Source organism: Eurosta solidaginis, chromosome 4 (assembly GCF_040869045.1).
Source record: "Eurosta solidaginis isolate ZX-2024a chromosome 4, ASM4086904v1, whole genome shotgun sequence".
In the NCBI taxonomy this organism is placed as follows: domain Eukaryota; kingdom Metazoa; phylum Arthropoda; class Insecta; order Diptera; family Tephritidae; genus Eurosta; species Eurosta solidaginis.
The window spans coordinates 187256984-187283826 of NC_090322.1; the positions used below are offsets into that span (position 1 = coordinate 187256984).

The 26843-nt window shown below is 35.7% G+C and overlaps 1 protein-coding gene across 8 annotated transcripts in view; it reads left to right on the forward strand.

Moving 5' to 3' along the window:
- The window catches only part of LOC137250776 (uncharacterized), a 176226-nt gene that overhangs the window by 87397 nt on the left and 61986 nt on the right, over positions 1-26843 (forward strand). For 7 of the 8 annotated variants that reach the window (XM_067784209.1, XM_067784215.1, XM_067784211.1 and 4 more), the window contains exons 2-6: positions 6305-8060; positions 8171-8387; positions 16865-17040; positions 24125-24268; positions 24347-25151. In XM_067784209.1, the coding sequence (XP_067640310.1) occupies positions 16867-17040; positions 24125-24268; positions 24347-25151 (1123 nt within the window). In that variant the 5' untranslated portion in view covers positions 6305-8060; positions 8171-8387; positions 16865-16866. The remainder of the gene's footprint in view (positions 1-6304; positions 8061-8170; positions 8388-16864; positions 17041-24124; positions 24269-24346; positions 25152-26843) is intronic. The other variant, XM_067784217.1, reaches the window with a different exon arrangement.

A 26843-nucleotide genomic window follows, 5' to 3' on the forward strand; every position in this document is an offset into this window, starting at 1 on the left:
ATCACACAAGAAAATAGTGAAATTTGTACTAAATAAATGTGTGCTGTAGTGGATGTGTAAAATACGAACCGGTTAATGGAGAAAAGTAGGTATTATGAATGTGATTGAAAGGAGATTTCTCTGCCATTTTTTCTCTTGTTAAATTGAAAGGAATGCATCAATTGTTTCATTTACGAAAAAACAGTAATCTGTACAAATTTGTGCTAAAATACATTAATATTGAAAAGTATATACATAAATAAGCAATGTAAGAGCCATTCAGAACATGCGCAAGGATTTTTTAAGAAGGCTTAAATATATTTTGGCATATGACGAAAGAATAGCTGTGTTTTTTTTTACATCTATAGACGTTTACGCTTAAACTTTATTAGCAGTCCAATAGCGTCAAACTTTATCTACTCTTCTGAAATTGCCGCACATAAAATTACTACTACTAAATTTCAATAGGCATTATACTCAGATGCAACTTAAAAATGTGTCGTATGTTTCACCTCTACACTAATTCAATGTATCACCTCTAAAAATCGTGTGTATCCACTATTCATCGCAGCCGATTCAGCTATATGTTATACATTTTGGCCACCAGAGGTTTGTGTCTCCGATTTGAGGTACACCTTGTTCTGTAGCTAGTTATTTAACCACTGCCGCCAGAGGGGTCTCCTAAGCATTATGTAAGCGAGGATAAGCGTTTTTTTACGCGCAAACGTAGACGTATATACGTGTAAATAAAAAAACACGGCTAATAATTGCTTTGCTGAATGGAAGCAAGTAACTTCAGCGGATTTGTGTTATCACGCAGTCTTCTTATCTGTTGATGATATTGTGGCACCAATGTATTACTCCATTCGTCCAATACCATATGAAACGTAATACTGTGCATTGTTTATATTTTTCAATTTTTAATAAATTCACAACAATAATTAAACTTTTCAATTTCCTAAACTAAAATAGAAATGCGCAACAAAATTTCAATTGGCAATACAGCTGACTTCGAAAACTCGAAATTCCTATTCTCCAATTATTGTTCTCCCAAGTGTGTGGAGGAATTTTTTCGCGGTAATAAAAAAATACGCCCATTGAAATTACGAGGGAATATTAAGAACTGGGCTGATTATGTAGTGAAGTTGTGTCAGGGTACAATAAGAATGAATAATTTTACAGTACTGTTAAATAAGAGTACTAAGAAACATCAGTGTGATTGATTGAGAATCTGTCATTTGCACAGGATATTATTAAATTGAGAGCAACCTTTTTTCTTCGTTTGAAATAACTAAACAAATTTGTTTTCTTGACAAAACCACTGTTAAATTGACCATAATGCGATCAATTTTACTGAATTTCTGTTATTTCATGAAACAACAAACCTGATTTGTTGATTTTACTAGCTTCATTTCTCTCGCTGGATTGTCATTGTGGTATCCTCAAAAAGTGGGCAATTATGATTGCTGTGGTCTCCAGCCTGTAAGCCAGCACTAACCGGATTCTTCCGCTCCCCAGTCCAGCTTTGTTGAATCACTATTTTGCGTATGCCTTGGCAAACGTAACACTCATATAAAATATACCATTTTTGTTTCAAATACACTAAAGTGGCAAGTGCGTTATACGAACGTACTCACGCTCACTTCAGAGTGTAGATTTTTTTTTAAAACGAAGCAGGAGATAACTAAAAATTGTGATGTGACCCATTTGAGCGCGTCTTAATTTTTGTTTTTGTATATTCATAAAGCTCTGGAAATGGTGAATTTTGTTCTTTATTTTTTTGCGCTAATATAAAGCAGTATGCTATCTACTATTTTTGGAACTTTTATTTTCCTTTTGTTTTAGGTAAGTTCATTCGCCAGATAGCTGGCGTTGCTCGATATGATGATGGATGAAAAGAGTTCAGTGTCCCATATTGAATATGATGCCATCTATTTGAAACGAGGCGTGGCATGAATGGAAAACTACATGCCTCTTAATCGTCTACTCAAGTTTGTGACTGCATTGATACATATACATATGTTTTTGTTGTACAATTGGTTTGAGTTGGAAGTGTGCGAGATCATGTTTGAATTCTTGTAGTTGTAATTTTATAGATCAGGAAGCCACTGTATACGAGCCTTGGAGTCTTTGCGATCGATTTTAAAGTAGCTTCCTGGAAAGCTAGAGAACCGAAAATTTTAAACGTATTTCAGGGGCCAAAGAAAGTGAAATACCTAAACAAAAAGTTCCGCTGGGAGGCGATCGACGTATTTAGAAAAATCTTGAAAATCATTTTTAAGAGACTTGGAATTCAGCTACAAGCTCGGAGCACCAAACCAATGAAACAAAAGGGAAAAATAAAAATTAAATGAGAAAACCGTCGTTTACACCGATGGTTCCAATGTGAGGAGTAGCGTATTCGGTATACTGGGCTGATCCGGAAATAAACAGATTCTACAAGCTGCCAAATCATTGTAGTGTTCTTCAGGCGGAAGTTGTACCCGTGACTAAAGCATTAGGAAAGTAGCTTGAAGTTTATCCGCGTCAATTTATACATTGACATCCAAGGAGCAATTAAGGCAATAATCTCTGATAGCACAACATTTAAAAGCGTGTTAGAGTGTAAGCAGTTCCTGTAAAGAATCGATATAGGGAGAAATATACATACATCTATATTGGGTCCCTGGGTATATGGAAATACATAGATGAAATTAAGAAAACGGATGAGCTAGCTAAACAACACGCTCCTTCGAAGCTTGTAAAATGGACGTGCAAGCAGGAAACCCGTGTAACCAAGCGCAGGGCTGCAAGGTGTCAAAGATCATGTGCAGGTCTTACACTCAGAGAAAAACACCGTTCTAAAATCCAGCACCACCGGACTCAATTCAAGATTTTCATGTTTTTACTTTTTTGTTCTTAAAACACGGCCGACCTGTTCTCAAAACAACAACCTTGTTCTTGCTGACTACCATTTTCTTGAAAATAGAACGGCTGGTCTTAAAATATGAACAAATGTTCTTAAATTAAGTTCAAGTAAAAAAAAATGAAATGACTTCGTTTCGTTTATTAACGTTGATTATCGTAACGAAATGATATCGTTTCGTTGGTTAAGCATGCCTGATTTGGCGCAAGCTATCAAGCAGATGTAGTGGCCCAGCGGTTATGATGTTGTGGTTGCGATCGCTTGGTGCGAGTTCGATCACCGTCAAACTATAAAATTTTTTAACTTTTATTTTTCGTTTAAATATTTTTCCATTCACTTATGCACAGATAATTCTCAAACTTGTTATGAAATTTTTTAAATATATATGCAGATTACATCTTCAAATAAGAATTGTTTCTCAATAGAGAAACATATGAAAAAATGCATATTATGCATTTTTTCTTAAATTTTTGGACTATAATAAAATTTTTTTGTTATAAATATTTTTTATTTATGAGAAAAAAATTATTATTAATAAAAAATAAATGGATACCTATTGAAAAAAATACTTTCCCCTCACATCAATGATCAAGCCCAAAGAGTTCTTGAATTGAGATCGAAAACTGTTAAATCGAAGACAAGTCGTTCTCGAAGCGTGAGAACGAAAAATCTTATTTTAAGCACAAATAGTGCTTGAAATGAGCACAGAAGGTTCACACATCAATACCAAACTGGTCATAAAATACGAACGGTGTGCTTGGAAAAACTGTTCTTAAAACAAGCCCATCGGTCACGAGTTATGAAAAAACGTACTTAACAGACTTTTGTCAACGAATGTTCTTAATTTTGAACTTGTTTCGTTCGTTTTAGAACGATTTTTTCTCTGAGTGTACAACCTTATACCAATCTCAAACAGGGGGCTAATGAAATAATTAGTAAAGTTATCTACATTGAAGCCCTTATTTAACCCAATCTTCCATACGATAAATCATTGTGTATAAGTACAACTGTATTGACTTCTTTCTGACCGGCACTCGGCTAAGTTGACATAACGGGAAAATCTAGGTTGCCATTGTTCTTTCGGTTGAAAACGGTCCATTGGGGTTCTGTGCAGGAACAAAACAAAAGTGACAGGGTTTATGTAGTCACAAAAGTGCTGCGGTGAAAATATTTCAGTACAGAGTTAAAGATTTTAATCAAAATTTAATTTATTACATGCGGTTACTGTTCTAAAAAGAAACGCAGAGTTTTTCAAATTGTTAAAAGCTCTTTAAACGCAACAACAAAGTATATCGGTAAAATATTATCTAGAATTTCTACATTTCCTATACACAAGTCCATTATATTTTTGTAATACGAGAATGTGGTAACAGCATTTTTAAATGAAAAGACAATAATATTAAACATATTTCATAATCAAACTTTTTTTACATGCATATTTTTGCGGCTGTTTTGGTTTATTTCCACACTCGCAGCACCGTTTTATTTGCGGGAGACTTTCACAGTACCATAAGTTAAGGCGGATTGACAAATACGCTTTGGTCGTGTTGCTTCAATCTGACGCTTTGGCAGCCCCATAATATAACAATGGGACTTACTGCCATTTTCTTCGCTTTGAATCGATCAAAGGGTTGTAAAAAACTCCTTTGACAATTTCTCAACTCAAGATAGAGGTGCGCCATAAATTGAACGCATTTGTCTGGTGAAGCATCGCAACAAATGGTGAATTTACATAAACGCTTTGGTTGCGTGCCTACGCTTTGACAGCGCTATACGAAAAACAATGAAACGCCTTGCCGTTATCTTAGCTTTGAAGCGACCAAAGCGTTTATGTAAATTTGCCCTTATGCATTTGATGGAATGTAGAAAATCGTTCAGACAATTGACTTGTGTAAACAGCTCTAGAAGTGAAAATTTTCTTTAGGAAATCATGTTAAACGTGTGGTGCTCTATATTTTGTAAAGTTTCTCCTAACTTATTTTACTCTAATTTAAATCAGTTTCGCTTTCCGTAGGTTTTCGCATTGTTGGAGGTCAAATATCCTCTATTATTTATATTTCCGCGCAAATATATGCAACTTTTTCATTCTTAAATACTACTAAATTTTTTAGACTATCAAATGCAACTCAGCTTAAAGTAGTCTTACGTACCAAAAATGCAAGTCTGCATCAGGTGAGCGAGGCTGTTTGTAATTTTGACGTTTATGGCTTAATTGACACACAAAAATAAATTATTTTCAATAACTTACAAAAAATTGAATTTTATCAGAAAAATGAATTTTTTTTGCAGAATTTGCATCAAAAGATGATATGGCTTGTTTAAAACTAGGCACATATTGAGTTAGGTGCAACATCAATGAATAGTTGGAATTTATTTTGATTGTCTTTGAAGTTAAAGGGTAATGGGGTGCTATCCATTTAACTATTTTTTGTAAAAAGCATAATTCTAGGGATTTGGGGCTGCTGACAGATGTTCATTAATGAAACAAAAGGCCCTATGTGAAAAGGGAAAAATAAAATTAACTATTTCATTGATCAATATTGTGTATCCATTAGGTTTCTGTGTGAAATCGGTATTAGGTTCATGATGGGTATTCTAATTGGGACACTGTCTTCTGGTATTCCATGCTTTAAAATAAAGGCTTGTCAGTGACAGCAGATGTAGGAAGCGCGATTTGGAGGAGGACCCACCCTGGCACAGCCATCTAGTAGCAGGAAGTAGCATAGCAGATAGAAAGCTTCTAGTGTTTGAAGTTATTTTATAACATACTGTGGCGAATGTTAGCATCACTATGCTGTTAGTAAATAAATGTACAAGAACAATAAAGCAAGCGGCCACACTTGTGTACATGAACACATCAAAGTAATCCATTTACACACGTACATAGAAGGCGACGAAGAATATCTCACATACACATAAATAACCAAGTATGCAACTGTTTCATGTTCGTAAAAAGTCTAGACTTTATGGAAAATATGCGTACAAGGCAACAGAGAGTATGAAAGTAGCGCAAGCTAAGGAATAACTAATCAGTTTTGATTTAAACACGCTGTTGTGAAGCACGTGATAGTGAAGTATAATTGTACTACTCCCAAAGTAGTCTAAATAAATACCATTTTGCAATACTGAATTTTGGAGTTATTTATGCGACAGTTCAGCCATTCGAACGTTAGAAGAAGGAGCATAGTTATCAGAAGTCCCCAGAATTCGTTACAGTACATACATAGCTCCTGGGGTTAGGATTTTTCAGTTTGGTCGTTGAGCAAACTTCTGGTAACACTATGGATTCATTCAGTCTATGTGAGGTCTCTATTGACCAGCCAGTTCAACCTAACCTAACCTTCTTCTAATTTATGAAATTGCATAAGGTATAATTAAGACTTTTTAGTAACGTACGAATTTTCTATTTTTTATTTTCAGAATAATAAACACCTTATGCAAGTGTGGAATAATTCCAATGAGAATTCACTTCCATAGCAAGCAAATGGAAGGCGAAATGGATTACTAAATGCAGTTGACAATAATCAACAGCAGCAAAAGAAGCAACAAAATAGCATTGCGCATTAAATAGACGCACACCCGCATACGAAACGACGACGACGACGAAGACGACGATACAGCAACACCTAGTAACCAAACTCCAGCAACCCACAACCAAAAAAAAACTCCAAACCGACGAAGAATTAAAAAAGAACAATTACACCAACCCCAAACTTCAGTTGTACTACATACATTAAATAACTACAACTTTAATTTTTTGACGGATTAAAAATTGGAATTAAAAAAAAATATATATAGTAAAGCTTCGACAAAAATCCACAACACGCCTATTACATTAATAAAAGAAAATCAAATATACGACTATAAAAACAATATAGTCAACGAATAAAGAAAAGTTCTAATAATTAAAATAAAAGAAGAGTCAGTTTACTTGTGGTGTAAACACGAAATAGGAAGGCAAAGAAGTACAGAAGAAAAATATCCAATTGCAGTTGATAACAGTAAAGGAATTAAACATCACAAAAATAGATATCAAAAATAAAACAAATGATTTCTTGATGATGCACCAAAGCAATGCCTAAACATCAAATAAAAATCGCAAGCAAACTAAAAACATAACAACAAGTTGCTGAACCAAGCTCCCAAAAGAGATCGAGTTCATATTTGCGAGAGAGAAAAAGAAAACAAAAATAACCAATATGATTTGAGTAAATTTTATTAGCGAGGAAACTCATAAACTAAAATTTCAACAAATTAGTAAATTTTTTGTTAATATTTCGCCAAAAACAAAAATTTACTTACGAACTGCTTTTTGTCAATTGATTATATTTTTAACCAATCATAAAGACACATTTTCGAAAGCAAAGTTATTAAGCGTCAGCAGCGGCAGAGCGCATATATTAGTTGAATTTTTGAGTTGAAAAACACGACGCAAACAAGTAAAAGAAATCATAATAATAAGAAATATATAAATAAAATAAAAAATACAATAATAAGAAGATATGAGAAAGCGTTAAAAAAGATAGAGAAAAACAACAACAATAAAGAAAACAGAAATTGATGAATAGCAAAAGCAAATTCATACCAAAGAATTTACAAAGCTAACAAATTCAATAGAAGTAGTTTGCTAATAAATCAAAGCAAAACAACTATATGTATGTATATATATGTAACTATATGAGCATAAATTAAATAATATCTACGTAATTATAAACGTTGAACAGTATCTAAAGTAACTGTTTTATGTTTTATAATACAAAACACTAAATGTATATAATGTTGTTGTAATTACACACATACACACCACACATTTGTGCTTGGAGAAAAAATTAAAAAAGCATAAAAATGTTTGCAAATTCGTATGCGAAGAACTACTTGGCATTTTGGCAACAACAACAATTCGAGCAAATCATATTAACCAAATCGTTTGATGCACCGAAAAATGTTTAAATTCTATGAAAAATATAAATTGCGTTCGTACCAACAGCAACGACAACAATAACAACATCACCACTAAAATAACAACGAGAAGTAGCACCGCACCCACATTTCAAGCAGCAAAATATTAAAGAAATTGTGAATACAGCAGCCAGCACCTCGTCGTCGTTCATCTCACAATTTGTCGACAAATGCGCATGTTAGCAAACAACAAATCTATACAAATGATAATCAATAGGTAAACCATAAGCAGCGCTGTAACGCCCGCCAATATTTGGCAGACACGCCAACTCAAATTCGTAAAAATTATTATATTCATATTTTATTGTATTTTTATGAAATCGTTAGAATATCTGCACCATTACAATAGGTTGCCACCAGTCGTCTTTATAATAACAACAACGATAGCAGCAGCAGTTAGCAAATTATCCAGTATAACATCATCAACAACTGCAACAAAGTTGTTCCATTTTATTTCCTCATTGCTAATCGCCCGCAATTTTTCGACAACTTGTTTGCTCTGCGTTACATTGCTTTTGGATTTCGGCGTATTGAACAATAAAAGGTATGGAAAATTTGTTATGATTTTAGGTTACATTAATAATAATAATATATACATATATGTATGTAGTTATATATCGTTAGCTTAATTCACAATGGCCCTGAACAACAAATTTTTCGAAACTGCGTTTTTCACATTCATTTTGATATGGCATATTAAAATACACGCTGCAACTCCAAAAAGCCCTATGTTGAGATCACAGAAATGTAATTGACACTCTGAAAAAGACAGATGTGAGCTACACTAAGCAGCCAAAAGGCACAGTAAGCTCTTACTTAAAACTCACTTTCAAGACTGTATAGCAGGCTACCAACACTCATAATGGGAGTCCTGCCCACCTTAAGTGGTAGAGAAAAAAGTCTAGCACCAAGCATACCACTGTCTAGCGAGTGCATAGGGCTATGTCTACTTTAAGCACATTCAGGTCACCATTACCGGATGGGGTATATTCCTGTCTTTTGCAGATAGAATAAACCATATGCCTTATCCAGCCTATATAAGGCATCTCTACTGCTCTTCATTCCAAACAGGTGCACCTAGGTTAAGGTAGTATTCATACCGAAAGTTCGGGAAACCCGAACAATCGCATTCGTCGTTTAGACCAATCAAGCTCATTTCGTTTCCCCTAAAAGGTCAGAGAGGTCAACCTAAACAAACGGACTCAATTTGTCTATTAGTCAGAGATGGCTATTCATAGCCTCAAGGAAAACAATTTAAAAGGCATGGTAGCCTAAGAATATAGCACTCTGCGGTTTTGTTCGCTGGGTACTATCCATGTTAAAGATCAGAAAAATCAGATTTAAGCTGTGAGGAACAACTGAGTCAATTGTGGCCACTAGCGGATGCCCTCAAGGGGGTGTACTTCCTAAAAATTTGATAACGAAAAACGGGAGGTGGAGCTTCAAGAAATCGATACCAATGGGATGATACCGCCACTATTTTCTCAGGCGGAAATCAATGCAGTAGAAGTTTGCGATTGAGAATGTGTCCGAAGGGGGTGATCGAGTAGCATCCTCATTATGCCAGACAGCCAGGCTAGCTAGTGAATGAATGCATGCGAGTATTCAATTATCTAGGAACCAATAAATAATAGTTTGAAAAAACTAAAAAAACACTTTTATAGCTAACCGAAATTAGAAAAAAATTTTTAATCACAAAGAGTTTATGTTACATTAGTAAAAGATGGAATAATTTACTATAAATAAGGTACTTAAAAAAAATTTATCGTTCCTTGATACGTGTGGAAAGTCTCAATTAACCTTATGACCATTCTAAATAAGGTCAATGGCCTTATGTCACATCACCATCAAATTATTGCATTGTCATCTGTCCTTGATAGGTGCGCAAAGTTTCAAATCAATCAAACTTCTGGATGTTGGTGAAAATTATGCTCAAAGACTGTTGTTACATACAACCCTAGCTAATAAAAGCTAGGTAACAACAAGGTTTTGTTAAGATGTGTTCTCGGGCATCAGTGACATTAAGATAATGAACAGACAGACCACCTAACTCAGCTGGGTGCTTTAGCAGCATTCTACGGTCCAGAGCCCTTCTTTGGACTCACAAAGGCACACACTAGGTAAACCATAAGTAGCTGGGAAACAAAGTATTTCCGGACTGTTGGATTCAATGCCAGGCCAAATTGTGCGTACTCGCAGCCTACGAATTTTCACTGCGTTCTATACGGACACTGTGGTCTGCCATATAATCTAAGTAAGTCGCTGTTGTGAGTTGGGGAATGAAACGCCTGCTCACATTTTCAGCAAATGCCTCGCTGTGGCAAGGCATATACTCTCCCATCTAGGTAACGTGACTCCTCATCCCTTCCCTGATATGGAGGAAAAAGCCTTAAGAGGTACCTAAATACATTAAAAGCCCCCACCTACATTAATAGGCTAAAAGGTCGCAGTGTGTCGAGACCTAATAATAATAATAATTAAATACACCCTTAGCAAAAATTTTAAATTGTTAGAGCCAATAACAAACGAGTTATGCCACTTTAAAAAAGCCATATCTGCATATAGTGAAAGTTTCGCTTGTAAAATTTTAAATTTCTTGCTTCGGGCGTTATTAATTAAGCTAATATGTATCAGTTACGAAGTTTTTAGTAGAGAACAATTAACTAATTGGAAATATTATATATGGCTCATTCCATGGTGACAGGTGTAACAGTTTATTTTAGCGGTAATGAAAATATTGGATATTAGGCAGCTCTTGTTTTCAAATAGTTCAATCTATAGCTAAATAAGCATTTTCAATATATGAGATGATGTGGACCTCTATTAAGAATACTGTTTCACAGTCAAAATTCAGAATGGGATGAACTGAGTTAAATGTCTATTTCGCCTTGCCAATTACCATACAAAATTTCGCGAAGCACTCTTATAAATACTATACATGTACTATATATGTTCAAGTAAAGGTGGCTAAGTTCGGTTGTAACCGAACATTATATACTCAGCGTGAGCTTCAATTGCACATTTCACTTCAGATAAAGTTCTCCCATTTCCTCTTACAATACAACTTGATAAGTGAAATATCATTGATTCAAAACTATTTTTGCCAAGTTATAGTTTATTATTCTAGTCTACGACCCTTTTAAACTTGTTTTATATCTAAGTTGCCGTGGTCTTTAACCGATCTTATCCATTTTTACTAGAAATATTTTCTACTATAGGGAAAATTTGTGTATCCAATTTTATTACGATCCGTTAATTTTGCTCAGTCATAAAAGGGGCGGTGCCACACCCATTTTCAAAAATTTTAGTGTTTTCAAATTTAATGTTATAATTCAATTTAAAAAGTAAAATTCTATTGATACAAAGCTCTTTTTCGCGAAGATATAGCTTATTATTTTCGTCTACGACTCTTTTAAAAATCTTTTATATAAAAGTGGGCGTGGTCCTTAATTTCGTTAATTTTTCTTCAAAGCATTCCTTATAGTAAAGGCAACCTCTGCCGAATTTGGTTTCGATAGGTTTAACGATTTTTTATTTATAATTAATAATATTTGTAAAATTGATTTTAAGTGGGCGGTGCCTCGCCCATTTTAAAAATTTTTATTTTATTTTTATTTATAAAGTCTCAATATCAGTCCACACGTCAAATTTCAACATTCTAGGTGTATTGTTTACTAAATAATCACGTTTTTGTGTTTTCCAAAATGTTATATATATAAAGTGGGCGTGGTTATCATCCGAGTTCACTCATTTTCAATACCAATATATTCTGAGTCCAGATAAGCTCGTGTACCAAATTTGGTGAAGATATCTCAATATTTACTCAAGTTACCGTATTAACGGACAGACGGACGGACATGGCTCAATCAAATTTTTTCTATATCTATCTCGATTCCTTTATACCTGTACAACCAACCGTTATCCAATCGTAGTTAATATACTCTGTGTGCAAAGCACGCTGAATATAAAAATATTTGTTAACATATTCTGTGTGCTATTCATTTGTTAAATTGCAGTTTTTAACTGTGAAAAATGTTAGAACAGTACCAACGAGTGGGAAAAATAATTTCACTTGCAAAGTGTGAAAGCACCCTAGCCAAAACAAATGCCGAATTCTTCTTATGCTTTGCTTGCAACAAAAGTTGGAAGTTGGCCACTTTTTCATGTCAGATGGCGTCAGTGTCGCTCTATCTGCCGTTCTCGAATTGCGTTAAACGCAGCTATATGAAAAACTGTTTATGTGAAGGGGCTTTTAGATACATGGGTGCGTAGCTGTTTGCTGTCTCATTTGCTTAGATTGCTGTTACAGTCGTGCAGCATTTGTTTAATAGCGGCATAGTGATGCGCCACGATACGGTAAACCTTACTTTTATTTATTTATTTCGATTACTGTGGAATGAGCTATGTTTAATTTTGTAACACTAAAACTCAGTATTTGTAGCATGTATTTATTAAATCTATATAATAATATCCGTAAACAACGCCAGGGTCCAATGCCATTTAATTTTTATTTTTCAAAATTCATAAAATTTGTATACTATTTTTTATTATTTAACTTAGATAATAAATGAAGTTGGTTCCGTAATTAAAATTGCTATTGGTGTATTTTGCTTTTCTTCTCCGACAGTAGTAAAGAAAAAATAGACGATTTCGTTTTTACTTTTGTTAATATTAATTTTTTTTTTCTTTTATCTTAATTTGCGAACGTTCGATTGTTAGTGAATTTAGAAGTTTGGTTTTAAATAAAAAAAGAAAAAAATGCATTTTCAAAATCGCAGTGGACCTCAACGTATACAAACTCTGAATGTACATATAAAACATTACATAGCTTGATTTAATATGTAGATTCGAACCCATTTTCATTAAAAAAAAAATATATATATACAAACTTCAGTAGTTTTGGGTTCCACCAATTCGCACAAAACTGCTTTAGCCCTTATCTAAGAAAGAATTCTATGACACAGTGAAGTACGATATGAGTTTTTATTCCAAATTTTAAATATAGAATTTCGAAAACCTATTGTCAGTACTTATGTACCATAGAAGTGACTGCGGGAAATCAGCTGATTGGTACTTTTTAATGTGATTTGACACTTCAACTTCCGGCTCTGAACGTTTTCGACATTATTCCATCGATTAACAAAAACAAAGTAAATAGAATTTTTATTTATGTTTGTATGTATGTCGCCCTAGTGCCACCTTGTATGTCATAGGTAATCAGGTAGTGAAATAATTAGTTGCACACAGTTCACCCATGTTATTATTCTCTTTCATTTAGAAGTTACTAAAGAAGCAGAATAGCAACATTGAAAGAGGCTGTTGTTCATTTGCGCATTTCGAAAAACGTATTGTAACGAATTTAGGGAAACTCCGCTTATTTGCCACCTTCTACTAACGTTCGTATCGCTAAACTGTTGAATAAATAACTCCAATATTCAATAATGCAAAAATGGTCTTTATTAGACTACTTGAAAGTACTTCACAATAACACTTCACAACCAATAGCGTGATTAAATCAAACTGATTACTGCTTACTCAGCTTTAACTTCTTTTATACTCTGTGATGTTTCGTTCGCATACTTCTAGGCGTTTATTCTTCTACTACTACTACTATTTTTTTACCAGCTATAAACTACAGATGCACGTTTATAGCTTCTCATATGCGCGTGTATATGTGAGTGATACTTGCACAAATGATTGCCTACTTTTGTGAGCATCTCAGATATATGCATGTGTATGTGTGAGAAATACTTTGCTGATGATGGCATACTTTTGTGAGCATCTCTCCGCTGCTGGCATGTACATATGAGTAGACAGAATGATTGATTTGTTTATGTACATACAAGTCACTGGTTAGTATCGGCTTAGAGATGATAGTATCCCTTAGTGTTGCTAACATTCGTCACAGTATTTTGCAAGTGGAACTGATTGGCATGTGTATTGCAGTGTCACTTGCCTCTTAACTACATTGCAGAGTCCAACATACCGGGAAGCTACTAAAAATCTATCACATGTATCCAAATCTCGCCACCTAATCCATATATTTTCTCCTTTTGTTGCATTGTCTTGGTGGTTGAATTATGTGTCACAAACGCCCCAATCCGTTTGGGAGAAATTAAAATTAGAAAGGAGTTGCATATGATCCATCAAACAGGAAAGGCGTGGACAAAAGCGCGGGGCCGAGCCTATGTTATTACCCGCTCAAAGTGGCTCATATCTCTGAAGAGAGAAGACTTAAGACTTACGATGGGCATACTAACTGGACACTGCCTTCTGGTGTCACATGTTTAAAGGTAGACCTCGACAGTAAAAGTGCAAGTGCAAGCTGCAGGAAGAAACGGCTGAGCACGTTCTGTGTTCGTGTCCTGCGCTCGCCAGGTCAAGTCTCCAGCTATTAGGGGCGGTTCAGTTGACAAGTCTCGAGGCAGCAATTAAGCTAGGTCCTAGAAAACAGAGTACGGAGTTGTTCTATAACATAAGTCCAGGCACCTGATAGGGGTTCTTCCGTATGGTCGTCAAACAAACTCTGGTAACCTATGTATATGTTGTTGTTGTGGTAACAGCGCTTCGCCCCATTCAATGTGCACGACCCCTCACAAATTCTCATCAAAGTCCTCAAACGGGATTCCAAGGAAACTGGCAGTTTCAACTGGGGGAGGGGAGGGGGGGCATAGGAAGATTGGTGTTAAGAGGCGTAGGTTCCACATTACAATTGAAAAGATGGTTGATGTCGGGGTTGATTGTGGACAAGTAAGAATTTACAGTGTCCAGAACAAAGTTGGACCAGGGTGACTCGTGTCTCCCTTGGTAGTGTGCTTTCTTCTTCTGCCAGTGTAGGATATTGGATATTAGCAACAGGGTTCATCCTGGCAAACGCGTTTACCGATTCTGTGTGGATTTGGCTTGTGGCCTGCTTATGCTTGTCTGGATCAAACGGCTTTTTTGGCAGGTGCCGGGTCTCGTCATAGTGCTTATGCAGATGTTTCCTTAACCCCGTGGAGGCGGGGCTAGATCGAGCAGTTGTTTGCTAAGATGTCCTGGTGTGTGACAATTTAGCAAAAACTGCGTGTTCAGCATTTCGTTGTGCTCCTTAAAATTGAGCTCTCTGGTGTAGGTGGTGTTCGGGGTCATAAGGAGACATCCGGTGGCAGTTCTGATTGCAGCATTTTGACAGGCCTGCAGCCTTTTCCAGTATGTATTTTTAAGACCAGGTAACCAAACTGGTGACGCATACCCAATTGCTTTGTACGTGGTTAGCAACGTTTCTGTAACTTTTCCTCAGGTGCTGCCGGCAAGCGACTCGAGGATTTTACTAGTATTATCGAACGTTATCTCTAAGATCTTTGGGTGACTGACAGTCGGTAGTGTGACACCATCGACGTGAACGTCCAATATTTGCGACATCTGTTCCTTCCACGTCGTAAACAGTGTGGCCGTGGATTTTGTCGGTGATAATGCCAGGTCACGCCAGGTGAAGAAACTAGAAAGATCGGGGAGATGGCTGTTTATTTTAGAAACGAATTCATCAATTGAAGGGCCAGGTCCCGTTGCCATAATCGTGCAGTTGTCGGCATAAGAAATGATTGTAACTCGTTCTGGTGAGGAAGTTTTGATATGTAGAAATTAAACAGAAGCAGGGATAGGATACCACTCTGTGGTAGCCCCTGTTTAATTTTCCTAGATTTTGAGATTTCGTTCCAAATTGAACAGACGCTTGCCGACCGACCATTCAGATAATTTGCGGTCCATCTTTTTAGACAAGGGGGAAGGTGTGAGCCAAGCAGGGACCCATTTTAGTAGTTATTTTTTTCATGGCGAAACGTGCATCCTTTTCATATTTGAAAAACGTTGACATAAAAATAAATTCCGGACTTTTATTTTATAAGTACGAAAGCAAAAGTTAAAATCGGGATTTTATTTATTAAGGACGTAATAAAAGTCCGGCTCCATAACTAAGGAACACCTAAACAGGAACAAATAAAACAAATTTGTTACCAATCTGATCTCCTAAATATTTCGATTTGAAACCTATAAGCATACTTTAAAATTTGTGTTACTAATACTAGAAATTGTCATAGAAAAGACAAAACCTTAACTTGATAAGTTGACAGTGCCACGCCCCTTTCAAAAAAAATTTTATGTAAATCTACTTAATACAGTGTTAGTAATCTACAGGCCAAATCCTAGTGGCATAGCTTGTCTAGATACTAAAATAACGCATGTTCTGTGTTTTATGTAATTTTCTGTATACAAAAAGTAGGCGTGGTTACTGATCGATTATGTCCATTTACATACAGAATCCTTGTATCAAATTTCAAGACAATACCTCGATTGGTTAAAACTTTATGGTAAAAAACGGAAGCAAGTTTACTATCTAAAAGTTTAATACTATGGGAGTTGATTTTAGTTCCGATATTTAGGAGAATCGATTGGTAAAATCTTCGTATCACTTGGATAAGCCGTTCCATAATTATAGCGCCTGTCCTTAAAAAATAAAAGTCCGGATTTAATAATTTCATCCGGACTAAAAAATGCAATGTCTCGCAATAATTTTTGAAGGAGTTTTATTGTAAAAGCTTGCTTTGAAAAAATTTGTAGAACTAAATGGCCCTAACCTCGAGATCAAATCTAAATTTTGAAAATGATTCGAGCTTCGAAATTTCAAATATGTTATCAAATCTTTCAAAGACACTGCTATTCGTGCTACTATATTGGTAGAACCTCAAAACTACACATTTTATGTATAAAGTACTTTTAGTTCTAACTAATAAAATAAATATTTAAAATAAAATTGAATAAAATAAACGGTAGTTGCATATGAAATTGTTTTTTTTTTTTTTTTTGTTTTGTGCGTAGAACTTTTCGTAACAAATTTTTTTCGCTCCAATCACAAATCGCAGACGATCTTATACTACTACATTTATTATTTCGATTGATACTAAAATTTATTTTTCTCTCGTCTTTTTTTGTCTTTTTTCTCAAATTAAAAATGCAAACCAAAATTTGTCTTTGAAAAAATAGGTATGAAGTATCCACAACTTGTATCGACACGTGCGGTGAACGCCATATCCGATTGGCTAGTATCCCGCTTGGAGCAATTAGGCGTTGAGGCACCACAGCCCTATACTAGACTTCTCCTATCTCTCTTACAGTCGACTATTCAACTAAATGATCCAATTGAGCTCAGCAATTTAGAAGTAATTAAAAATTTGTTTTTTCTTTATTATTAAGTTTATTACTAAACACTTACATATTTAAATTGATGGTTTAAGCTTGTGTTAAATTATTAAAAAAAAAAAGTTATAAAATGCAATTGTATTACAGAATACACTGAAAGAAAAAATCTGGTAAAATCAACCGAGTTATACGGTCAATCCAACCGATATTTCTATCCATCGCAAATAGATGTTGATTCAACTTCGCAAATATTGGTGATTGCTGAATTGACTGCTTCAACCAGTGATGCCAGATAAACATTGTGCAATTACCCACACAAATTTAAAAAAAATTCCCTAGTTTCCTACATCTTAAATTAAAAAAAATCGCATGAAATTCCCACATGGTTTTAGTTATTTATTTCGTTTGTTGGACGTTGTAACGGCGCACTGCCCTGAAGTTTCCTAATGAAACCAGGCTAATTCTGTTACTTTTTTCCCGAGTTCTTGATTGAAAGCGGATTGTCAAGCGTCGAGATCTAAAGCTTCCCAGCAACAAAAGCGATATCATCTGTTGAGTGTACTACTTCAATTAATAGAATAGAAATATACATATGGGACCTGGAATCATGAAACGACCCTTTTGGGCAAAAACAAGTTTTCGAGAGAAACGCGTTTAAAGTTTTTGTTTAGCTTGACTCTGTGTAGCGACTGGCCATTATGAACGAATTGTGTAATTAAAATTTAATTACTCCCCGATAAGCTACAAGCTTGAACCGGATGACAATGCAATAATAAGAAAAAAATCTCCGATAGGTGGCGCATGGATCGAAATATTTCAAAAAATCGCATTTATGGTCCGATTTGGCTTTAAATGCGAATGCGGTTTGTTCCATTGGAAAGAGGGTTAAATTTCCTATAAGAATCACTTAAAAAGTGAAGTACGGTATTTACGCACAATTGGGTAGTTTCATGATTCCAGGTCACATATGTATTCTGCATTAATTATGAAGTGAGGTGAGCACCGTCCTTTTTATATAAAATAGGGAATCCCAGCTATCAAATGTGTTTTTAACTGGAGTTGAAAAATGCTTTGAATGGATCGTTCGGCACAGATTCCAACAAGCCATTGTGCTCTTCCTCCTCATGGAAACGGACATACGAATATGGTGAAATATTCAAAATTATGTCTTCTGAAATAAATTCATATTTTTTATTACACAATCAGCATTATAATATACGCAAGAAAGTCGCAAAATTTTGTAGGGTACTTAATAATTGTATAAGTTGTCAGAAATACACATTTATTATCTAGTGAATATATGGGCTTTATTCTGTATTGTGAATGAGAGCTCAGACGAACGATTCGCCTCCAAACGATTTCGTCTAGCATGGTATTCTCTGTTATTTTCGTTCGGCGTTTACGTTTCTTACTTTATGTCAAACAAAAATGCGAAACCAAATGTCAAATGATGTGTTGCCATCGTTTAACATAGTGCAAATACACTTATACTTCGGTAGCTTTGCTACAAGAAAATCCCTTTTTTATATGGAAGACAAAAAAATTCCTTGTTAATCGTTTACTTAATTTTATGGTGAAATATGATCTAAAAGGGTAATTTCCACAATCTGGCATCACTGGTTTCAACTGTAAAAAAAAAAAATAAAAAAAATTCTAAAGCCTTTGGCGTAAGGTGCGATGTTAGGTGCGTTCCATTGAGTTATCGAGCTCTGGCTCACGATCAAATCTTATTGTAACGATCTGGATCAACTTTATCAGAGCTGACAGCACTTTTATAAAACATCTGTTTTGTTGAAAATAAGAAGAAACGTACACAAAAATTTTAAATACAGATAGAACTATTCACATTTAAATAGTTTCGCACGTAAACAAACTATTTATTTTCCTTACAATTTCTTCAAGTTGTTTACTCTTTCTGTGTTTTTTCTTTTAAACATGGCGAAATCTTTTATGTATACACATATGTACACATATTTATTTCAGTGCTACTATGGCTCAACTATATGGTTGGCTCATCTCATCAGCTGATTTTATATATATTTATTTTAATTTCACTTGAGCAGGGATTGTCAGAAGATGGCAAACTCAAAATGAAACCAACACATTGACATTATTTTCCTGCCACACACAAAAGCTGTTAAGTTTTATTTATGTTTTCATTCCATTCCATTCGTCTAACACCAACTCGCTGATTTTGACAACCTGAACAAAGGTATGTTGTTGCCGTAGAGATGAGCCAACCATATAGTTGAGCCATGAGTGTTACAAACTCGAAAAGTGGTTAGCTGTCAAAAAATCGACTAAAGAAAACGAAACGAACAGAACTGCTATACGGATCAGAAATTGAACCAGATAAATATCAGGGTTGTTGCATTTGCATGTTAAATCTCTATCCGTATCTGGTTCACGCGTCATTGGAACGTAACTGTTCACGTAGCACGCTACCATCACACCACATTGACCGCTTAGCTATGCTTTGTGCACTAACAACTATTAGTGTCTACGGCCTATTTTTAACACGCTTATGTATATTAGCTACACTTGTATGTTTGTAACTCTCTAGGCTAGGCGCGCAAAGAGACCCATCTAGCGGCAATTATTGAAGAATGCAGTGGTTAAGGAACTCGCTACAAAACGAGTTGAGCTTATCTCATGTAAACTTTACAATTTATCTCCCCTATACTTGAGAAACGGCGCTAAGAATACCAATAAAGTCCTAAAATAACAGATTTCCCTCAACATTAGACAGCAGTGTCTGTTTATATGACAGATATTTCTGTTTAAAATTAGCTGGTGCATTTGCATCAAATTGACAGTTGTTCGCTGTTGAAATGACCAAAACTACAGAATATTGTTAATTTGAGACCAATAGTTTTTGTTCTGTCGAAATTACTAAAAAAAATGTGTTCTCTTGACAAAAAACTCGGTTGAATTAACCATAATACGATCAGTTTTACTGAATATCTTTTAAATTCAAGAACAACAAACTTGATTTGTTGATTTCACTATCTTCAATTTCTTTCGGTGAGTACATGTATATTTTTAATTAAGTTATTTCACAGTGTTCAGTTGTTTTTCAAAACATGCTTAAAGTGTCAATTAAGCGCTTATTTGTAACTAAAGTTGTACAGCGTTCAGTTTGGTGATAAGCAGGGCAACCCCAAATATGCAATAGCATATTTTTTATATGACTCGTAACTATTAAACCAATCAAATATGTTAACATTTCACAAAGAAATATGAAGTTTGAGCTATACTTTATATATCATATTTTTTGCATATTTTACCATAAATGCATAGTTCTGCTTATTTTGCATTTAATACTTATTTTTAAGCTTATTTTGCAAAAAAAAAATTGTATTTGCTGTTTATTTCTAGCAGCCAGAGCTAAAATATAAGTTTAATTAATGCAACAAAAAAAGTTTCAAAGTGTATGAAAAAATATTTATATTCAATTTTTATTCGCTGAAGCCAAGGAAAGTTTGTAGCCTCTTTGACAAAAACAGGACTCGGCCTACGATTTTTCACTTTTACATTTTTAATGAAAAACTTCGGTTCCCATAATCGATTAGAATTTATTGCATTAAGCAAAGAAGAGTTGTTGAGCCGTTTTATGGTGATTTTTTCTAGAACGTAGGCGACAGCTCCTATCATCCATGGCGAATAATTATTGTAAGCGCTTTGAGAGTCTGAGGTCTTTACTCACATACGCCCTGACTAAAAAAAAAACTCTAAAAGAAGTCTAGTTCGGTTAGTGCAAACCATCAAAGCAAATTACTAAGCGACACGGATATGCTTTCTTTAGAATATTTCACGTTCTTGAAGAGGAAGTCAGTTTATACAAAATATATTAAACCCGAAGTAAATTTGCCGCCATTTACAAAAGTCTTATCGATTTACAATAGCGCATGATTCCTATTAGTCCACTCTGTACTATCGAAATATTAAAGTATATTTCACGACTTATAAGGACCTTAAATGCATATTTTTAGGCAATAATTTAGATTTTAAAGGCATTTTATAAGCACCTAAAATCAGTATTTTTTTGCATATTTTGGGTTGCCTAGTGATAAGTTAAAGTGGTGGTCAAGTTAAAAGTCTATATACTAAGGTCCATTTTCACAACGACGAGTTAACGTACATTCCATAGTAAACTCCAGGTTTCCATTTTTATTTTCCATTAAACTTAATTTTGACTTCCTATTTTTGACTTCTTACTAAAGTTTAACTCACCAATATTAAGGAGCCGTAAAATTTTATTAGTTAAGTCGACATGAAAATTGAAAATGCGGAGCTAACTGTGGAATGTGAGCTAAGTCGCTACTGTGAAAACGGCCATAAATGTTATTCGACACATTTTAATCAGACCTGTTATATTTTGATTGCGATTTATGAACAAAATTTGTATATAAAAATTATGAATTATTGGGATTTTTATAAGTGAATATTATAGGACTAAGATGTAAAGCATTGCATTATAATTACATTATCCAGTAATTTGATATAGTAAATAGGTAGTATTCAAAACAACAGCAAAATAAAGATCAAAGAAAAAAAATAAATGTAAGGCGCGATAACCTCCGAAGAGATCTAAGGCCGAGCTTCTCTTCCAATTTGCGTCGTGCTCCTATTAATTTTCCCTACAAATCGGCCGGACGGGCCCTACATGTTTTATGCCGACTCCGAACGGCATCTGCAAGGCAGATGAGTTTTCATTGAGAGCTTTTCATGGCAGAAATACACCCGGAGCGCTTGCCAAACACTGCCGAGGGGCGACCCCGCTTAGAAAAATTTTCTTCTAATTGAAAAACCTTATTTCTAAAATTTTGATGTTGCTTTGCCCGGGGTGTGAACCCAGGGCATACGGTGTGGTAGGCGGAGCACGCTACCATCACACCACGGTGGCCGCCAGATCAAGATGAAGATCAAATAATGGTTCTTTATTGAATTGTGCTGTATTTAACGCAAATTTTAGGTCTGAATGAAAACCATTATATGGCGTATAGAGCTAAAGAACATCTTTATTGGGATGCTGTTGTTGTTGTTGTATTAACGATAGAGACACACCCCGAAGGTTTTGGGGAGTGTTAACGTTGTTGATGGTCCTTTGCCGGATGCAGCTCCGGTACGTTGCGGTACAAAGCACCATAAAGGTACTAGCCCGACCATCTCGCGAACGACTAATATGACCACATTAAACCTTCTAGGCCATCCTGACCCACCCCCTAGTGCCATGAGGAACTTGGGTTCGCCAGAGCCTTGCCTGCTAAATATGTATGATACGTCCATATTTGTAACAGGATTCCCCTCGCTTAGATTAGGTTGACAATTGGGTTGCGGAAGCTTTTAAGCTATAAAGCTTTGTATTGCGCTTATCAACCCCTTGAATTCCTGCGACAATACCAAATGCTTTTGCAAAATCGGTATAATTTGTATAAACTTGATAGCCTTTTTAAATACTGAGACACAGTATTCTGAAAACACCGCAAACTAGTCCCTAAATGTTTAAGATATATTGATAAAAATTGGTGAACGGGTATAGGGTATATTTGGGTGTCCGATTAACCAAATTTGGTACACAAGCTTATCTGGACCCAGAATATATTGGTATTGAAAATGAGCGAAGTCGGATGATAACCACGCCCACTTTTTATATATATAACATTTTTGGAAAAAACAAAAAACCTGATTATTTAGTAAATAATACACCTATAATGTTGAAATTTGACCTGTCGACTGATATTGGGACTCTTGATAAAAATTTGAAATTTTTTTTAAATGGGCGTGGCACCGCCCACTTGTGATAAAATCAATTTTACAAATATTATTAATCATAATACAAAAATCGTTAAACATATCGTAACAAAATTCGGCAGAGAGGTTGCCTTTACTATAAGGAATGTTTTGAAGAAAAATTAACGAAATCGGTTAAGAACCACGCCCACTTTTATATAAAAGATTTTTAAAAGGGTCATGGACGAATAAAATAAGCTATATCTTTGCAAAAAAGAGCTTTATATCAATGGTATTTCATTTCCCAAGTGGATTTATAACAATAAATAGGAAAAACTTCAAATTTAAAAAAATGGGCGTGGCACCGCCCCTTTTATGACTAAGCAATTTTCTGTTTGGGAGCCATAACTCGAAGAAAAATTTACATATCGTAACCAAATTGGGTGCACATATTTTCCTTATAACACAAAATATTTCTAAAAAAAAAATGGACGGAATCGGTTGAGGGCCACGGCAACTTAGATATAAAACAAGTTTAAAAGCGTCGCAGGCTAGAATAATAAGCTATAACTTAGCAAAAAATTGTCTTTAATCAATGATATTTCACTTATCAACTTTTATTGGCGGAGTGAAATACCTTTCGTTTGATACCCATATCGGCATATCTTATGAATTTTTTTTTTAATTTCTAATAGGTGGCAACCCTAAATGGAAAAATGTCCCTATTATAATGCGGAGTGAAATACCTTTCGTTTAATATCCATATCGGCACATCTCATGCAATTTTTTTTAATTTCTGATAGGTGGCAACGATAAATGGCAACTCTACTCAAAAATTACCCTATTGTAATTTGGACTGAAATACCTTTCGTTTGATACCCATATCGGCATATCTCATGAAATTTTTTTTAATTTCGAATAGGTGGCAACCCTACTCAAAAATGTCCCTATTGTAATGCGGAGTGAAATACCTTTCGTTTGATACCCATATCGGCATATCTCATGAAATTTTTTTAATTTCGAATAGGTGGCAACCTTGTGAAACATTCTGAGTGGCAACACCTAGGTAGAAAGTCTTAGGAGGTGATACATTGTCTCTGTGCCAAATTTAAATCGGTTGAGCCGTTCCCGAGATCGTTCGGCTATACAAATATACAAGAATTGCTCGTTTAAAGTTATAAGATATGAAAAAATGAGACGGATTTCAAGCTATAAAAACAATAACTTGGATTCATTATTTAACAGGTCTGAATCTATAACTAAATTTTATTAAATTGCATTATCTCAAACTGTTTAACCCATTAGCTTAAGCTAAAATCTAGTATTTTAAGCTTACATTAAATAGAAACTACATATTTTTATTTACTTAAGTTTTTGCCACATTCTGGAATTTTACAGTCATTTCTAGCAAGTCGTAAAGGAGGACGCCGACGTTATCAAAACTGTGACACTGACGCACTCAAAAAGTTCAACGCCGTGCAGTGTCTGAAGGAAATTGTTTCCTCGGAACAAGAGGTACAATAGCAAAAATATCTTCTTTTAGTACAAACCTTAGTTTAAATAAATTATTATTTCCTCCTCTTTTTGATTTAGATCGCTGCGATTGAAAGTCTCGTCGATGAATTGTGTGAGAAATTAAAGGATATTGAAAATCAAACTGATGATAGTGACGATGAACATAAGCTATTTGTAGCAACTCTTAATTTAGCTCAACAAACACAACATCATAATACCCACCACATTAGTACGCATCATCATCATCATCATCAATCGCACAAATCACATCATCATAATCACGCGCATCAAACGTCAAAAGAAATTCCACCACATAGTAAAAATTGTAATATTAGTAAAGGATTAGGTCGAGCGGGTGGTGAAAGCAGAAAGCTACCGCTGATACAAACGACAGCAGCAGCAGCAGCCAGCACAACAGCTAATAAATCTGTAATTGGAGAAAATCGAGCGGACAATAATAGTATATTAGATCCGCTTGATTTATATCGTCGCGCTTTTCCGGCGCTATCAAAAGAAATGGAGAATTCTTTTGTAACTTATCGCCGCAACGTTAAATGGTTGACATGGCCTCCGGCAGAGCAACATAGTCATCGGCGTCGAGATCATACGATTTCAATAAGTAGTTCCAGTTCTACAATTTCTAGTAATTCCGCGGCTGAAGGTGATGGCACTGCAGCAAAAGATATTAGTGTTGTAAAAATCAGGTCACAAAAAGAGTCGACTGCGAAAGATAAGAAAATGTATGTATCCTTGGAGAATGCTTCGAAAATTCCACGTCAAGAGTTTGGGTTCGATATCAACGTGAATGCAACTGGTTCTACAAATGCCCTTTCTGATTTAGGCGGCGGCATAAAACGTAGAACTAAACGTCGCAGAAGTCAAGGTTAGTTTTTTTTACTATGCGAATATGTGCATAAAATCTGTTCACGTATTTTATGTAGGCTTAAATGTGAGTAAAACTTATTATCAAGCCCAGCGGGTTAGGAGGCTTAGAATATACCCGCGGCAGGTATGCCTGTTGTTTTTGTTGTTGTTGTAGCGATAAGGTTGCTCCCCGAAGGCTTTGGGGAGTGTTATCGATGTGATTGTCCTTTGCCGGATACAGTTCCTGTACGCTCCGGTAACACAGCACCATTAAGGTGCTAGCCCGACCATCTCGGGAACGATTTATATGGCCACGTTAAACCTTCAGGCCATCCCTCCCTCTCCACCCCAAGTTCCATGAGGAGCTTGGGGTCGCCAGAGCCTCGTCTGTTAATGAAACAGGATTCGCCGCTGATAGGTGAGGTTGAGAATTGGGTTTGGAGAAGTTATATATTGCGCTGGCAACCTGAAGGGTTGCGCTACGCAGCCCCTTGAATATGGTATTTTAGTCGCCTCTTACGACATGCATACCTACCTCGGGTATATTCTGACCCCCCTAACGCAAATGATTCAAGGGTTTATGTAGCGCAATACTTTCAAGAGGTTGCCAGCGCAGCAATTTATAGCTTCGCCCACCCACATTGTCAACCTCACCTACCCGTGGCGAATCCTGTTTCTTTAGCAGCCAAGGCTCTGGCGGTTCCTCATGGAACTTGGAGGCGGATAGACTAGAAGGTTCAGTGTAGCCATATCAAATAGTTCCCGAGATGGTCGGGCTTATACCTTATCTATATCCAGCAAAGAACCAACAAACATCGATAACTCTACAAAACCTTCGGGGAATGTCTATTGCTACAACAATAACAGGAAAGCTTATTCCTGCTATGGGCTTCTACTATTTCCATAAGTTTAATATCAGAAATAAAGGCAGTTAAAAGTTGGCATCATTATCGCATTTGGTGTGGGAGGTGTCGCACACAGTTTTTTCCCTCGAAAATATTGTAACGAATTTGGGAAACTCCGCTTATTTTACACCTTCTACAAACGTTCGAATCGCTAAGTTGTCGAATAAATAACTCCAATAATGCAAAATGGTCTTTATTAGATACTTTGGGAGTAGTACAATTATACTTCATCTCGCAACTGATAGCGTGTTCAAATCAAACTGATTACTAATTACTCAGCTTTCGCTGCTTTTATACTCTCTGTTGCCTCGTTCACCCATTTCTCCTAAGGTCTGGTAATTTCGTGAACTTTATGCTTATTTACCAGCGGCCACCGTGGTGTGATGGTAGCGTGCTCCGCCTATCACACCGTATGCCCTGGGTTCAACTCCCGGGCAAAGCAACATCAAAATTTTAGAAATAAGATTTTTCAATTAGAAGAAAATTTTTCTAAGCGGGGTCGCCCCTCGGCCGTGTCTGGCAAGCGCTCCGATTGTATTTCTGCCATGAAAAGCTCTCAGTGAAAACTCATCTGCCTTGCAGATGCCGTTCGGAGTCGGCATAAAACATGTAGGTCCCGTCCGGCCAATTTGTAGGGAAAAATCAAGAGGAGCACGACGCAAATTGGAAGAGAAGCTCGGCCTTAGATCTCTTCGGAGGTTATCGCGCCTTACATTTATTTTTATTTTTTATCCATATGCCTGTGTATATGTGAGTACTACTTCGGCTGATGATGATATGCGCTTGTGAGTATCTCTCTGCTACCT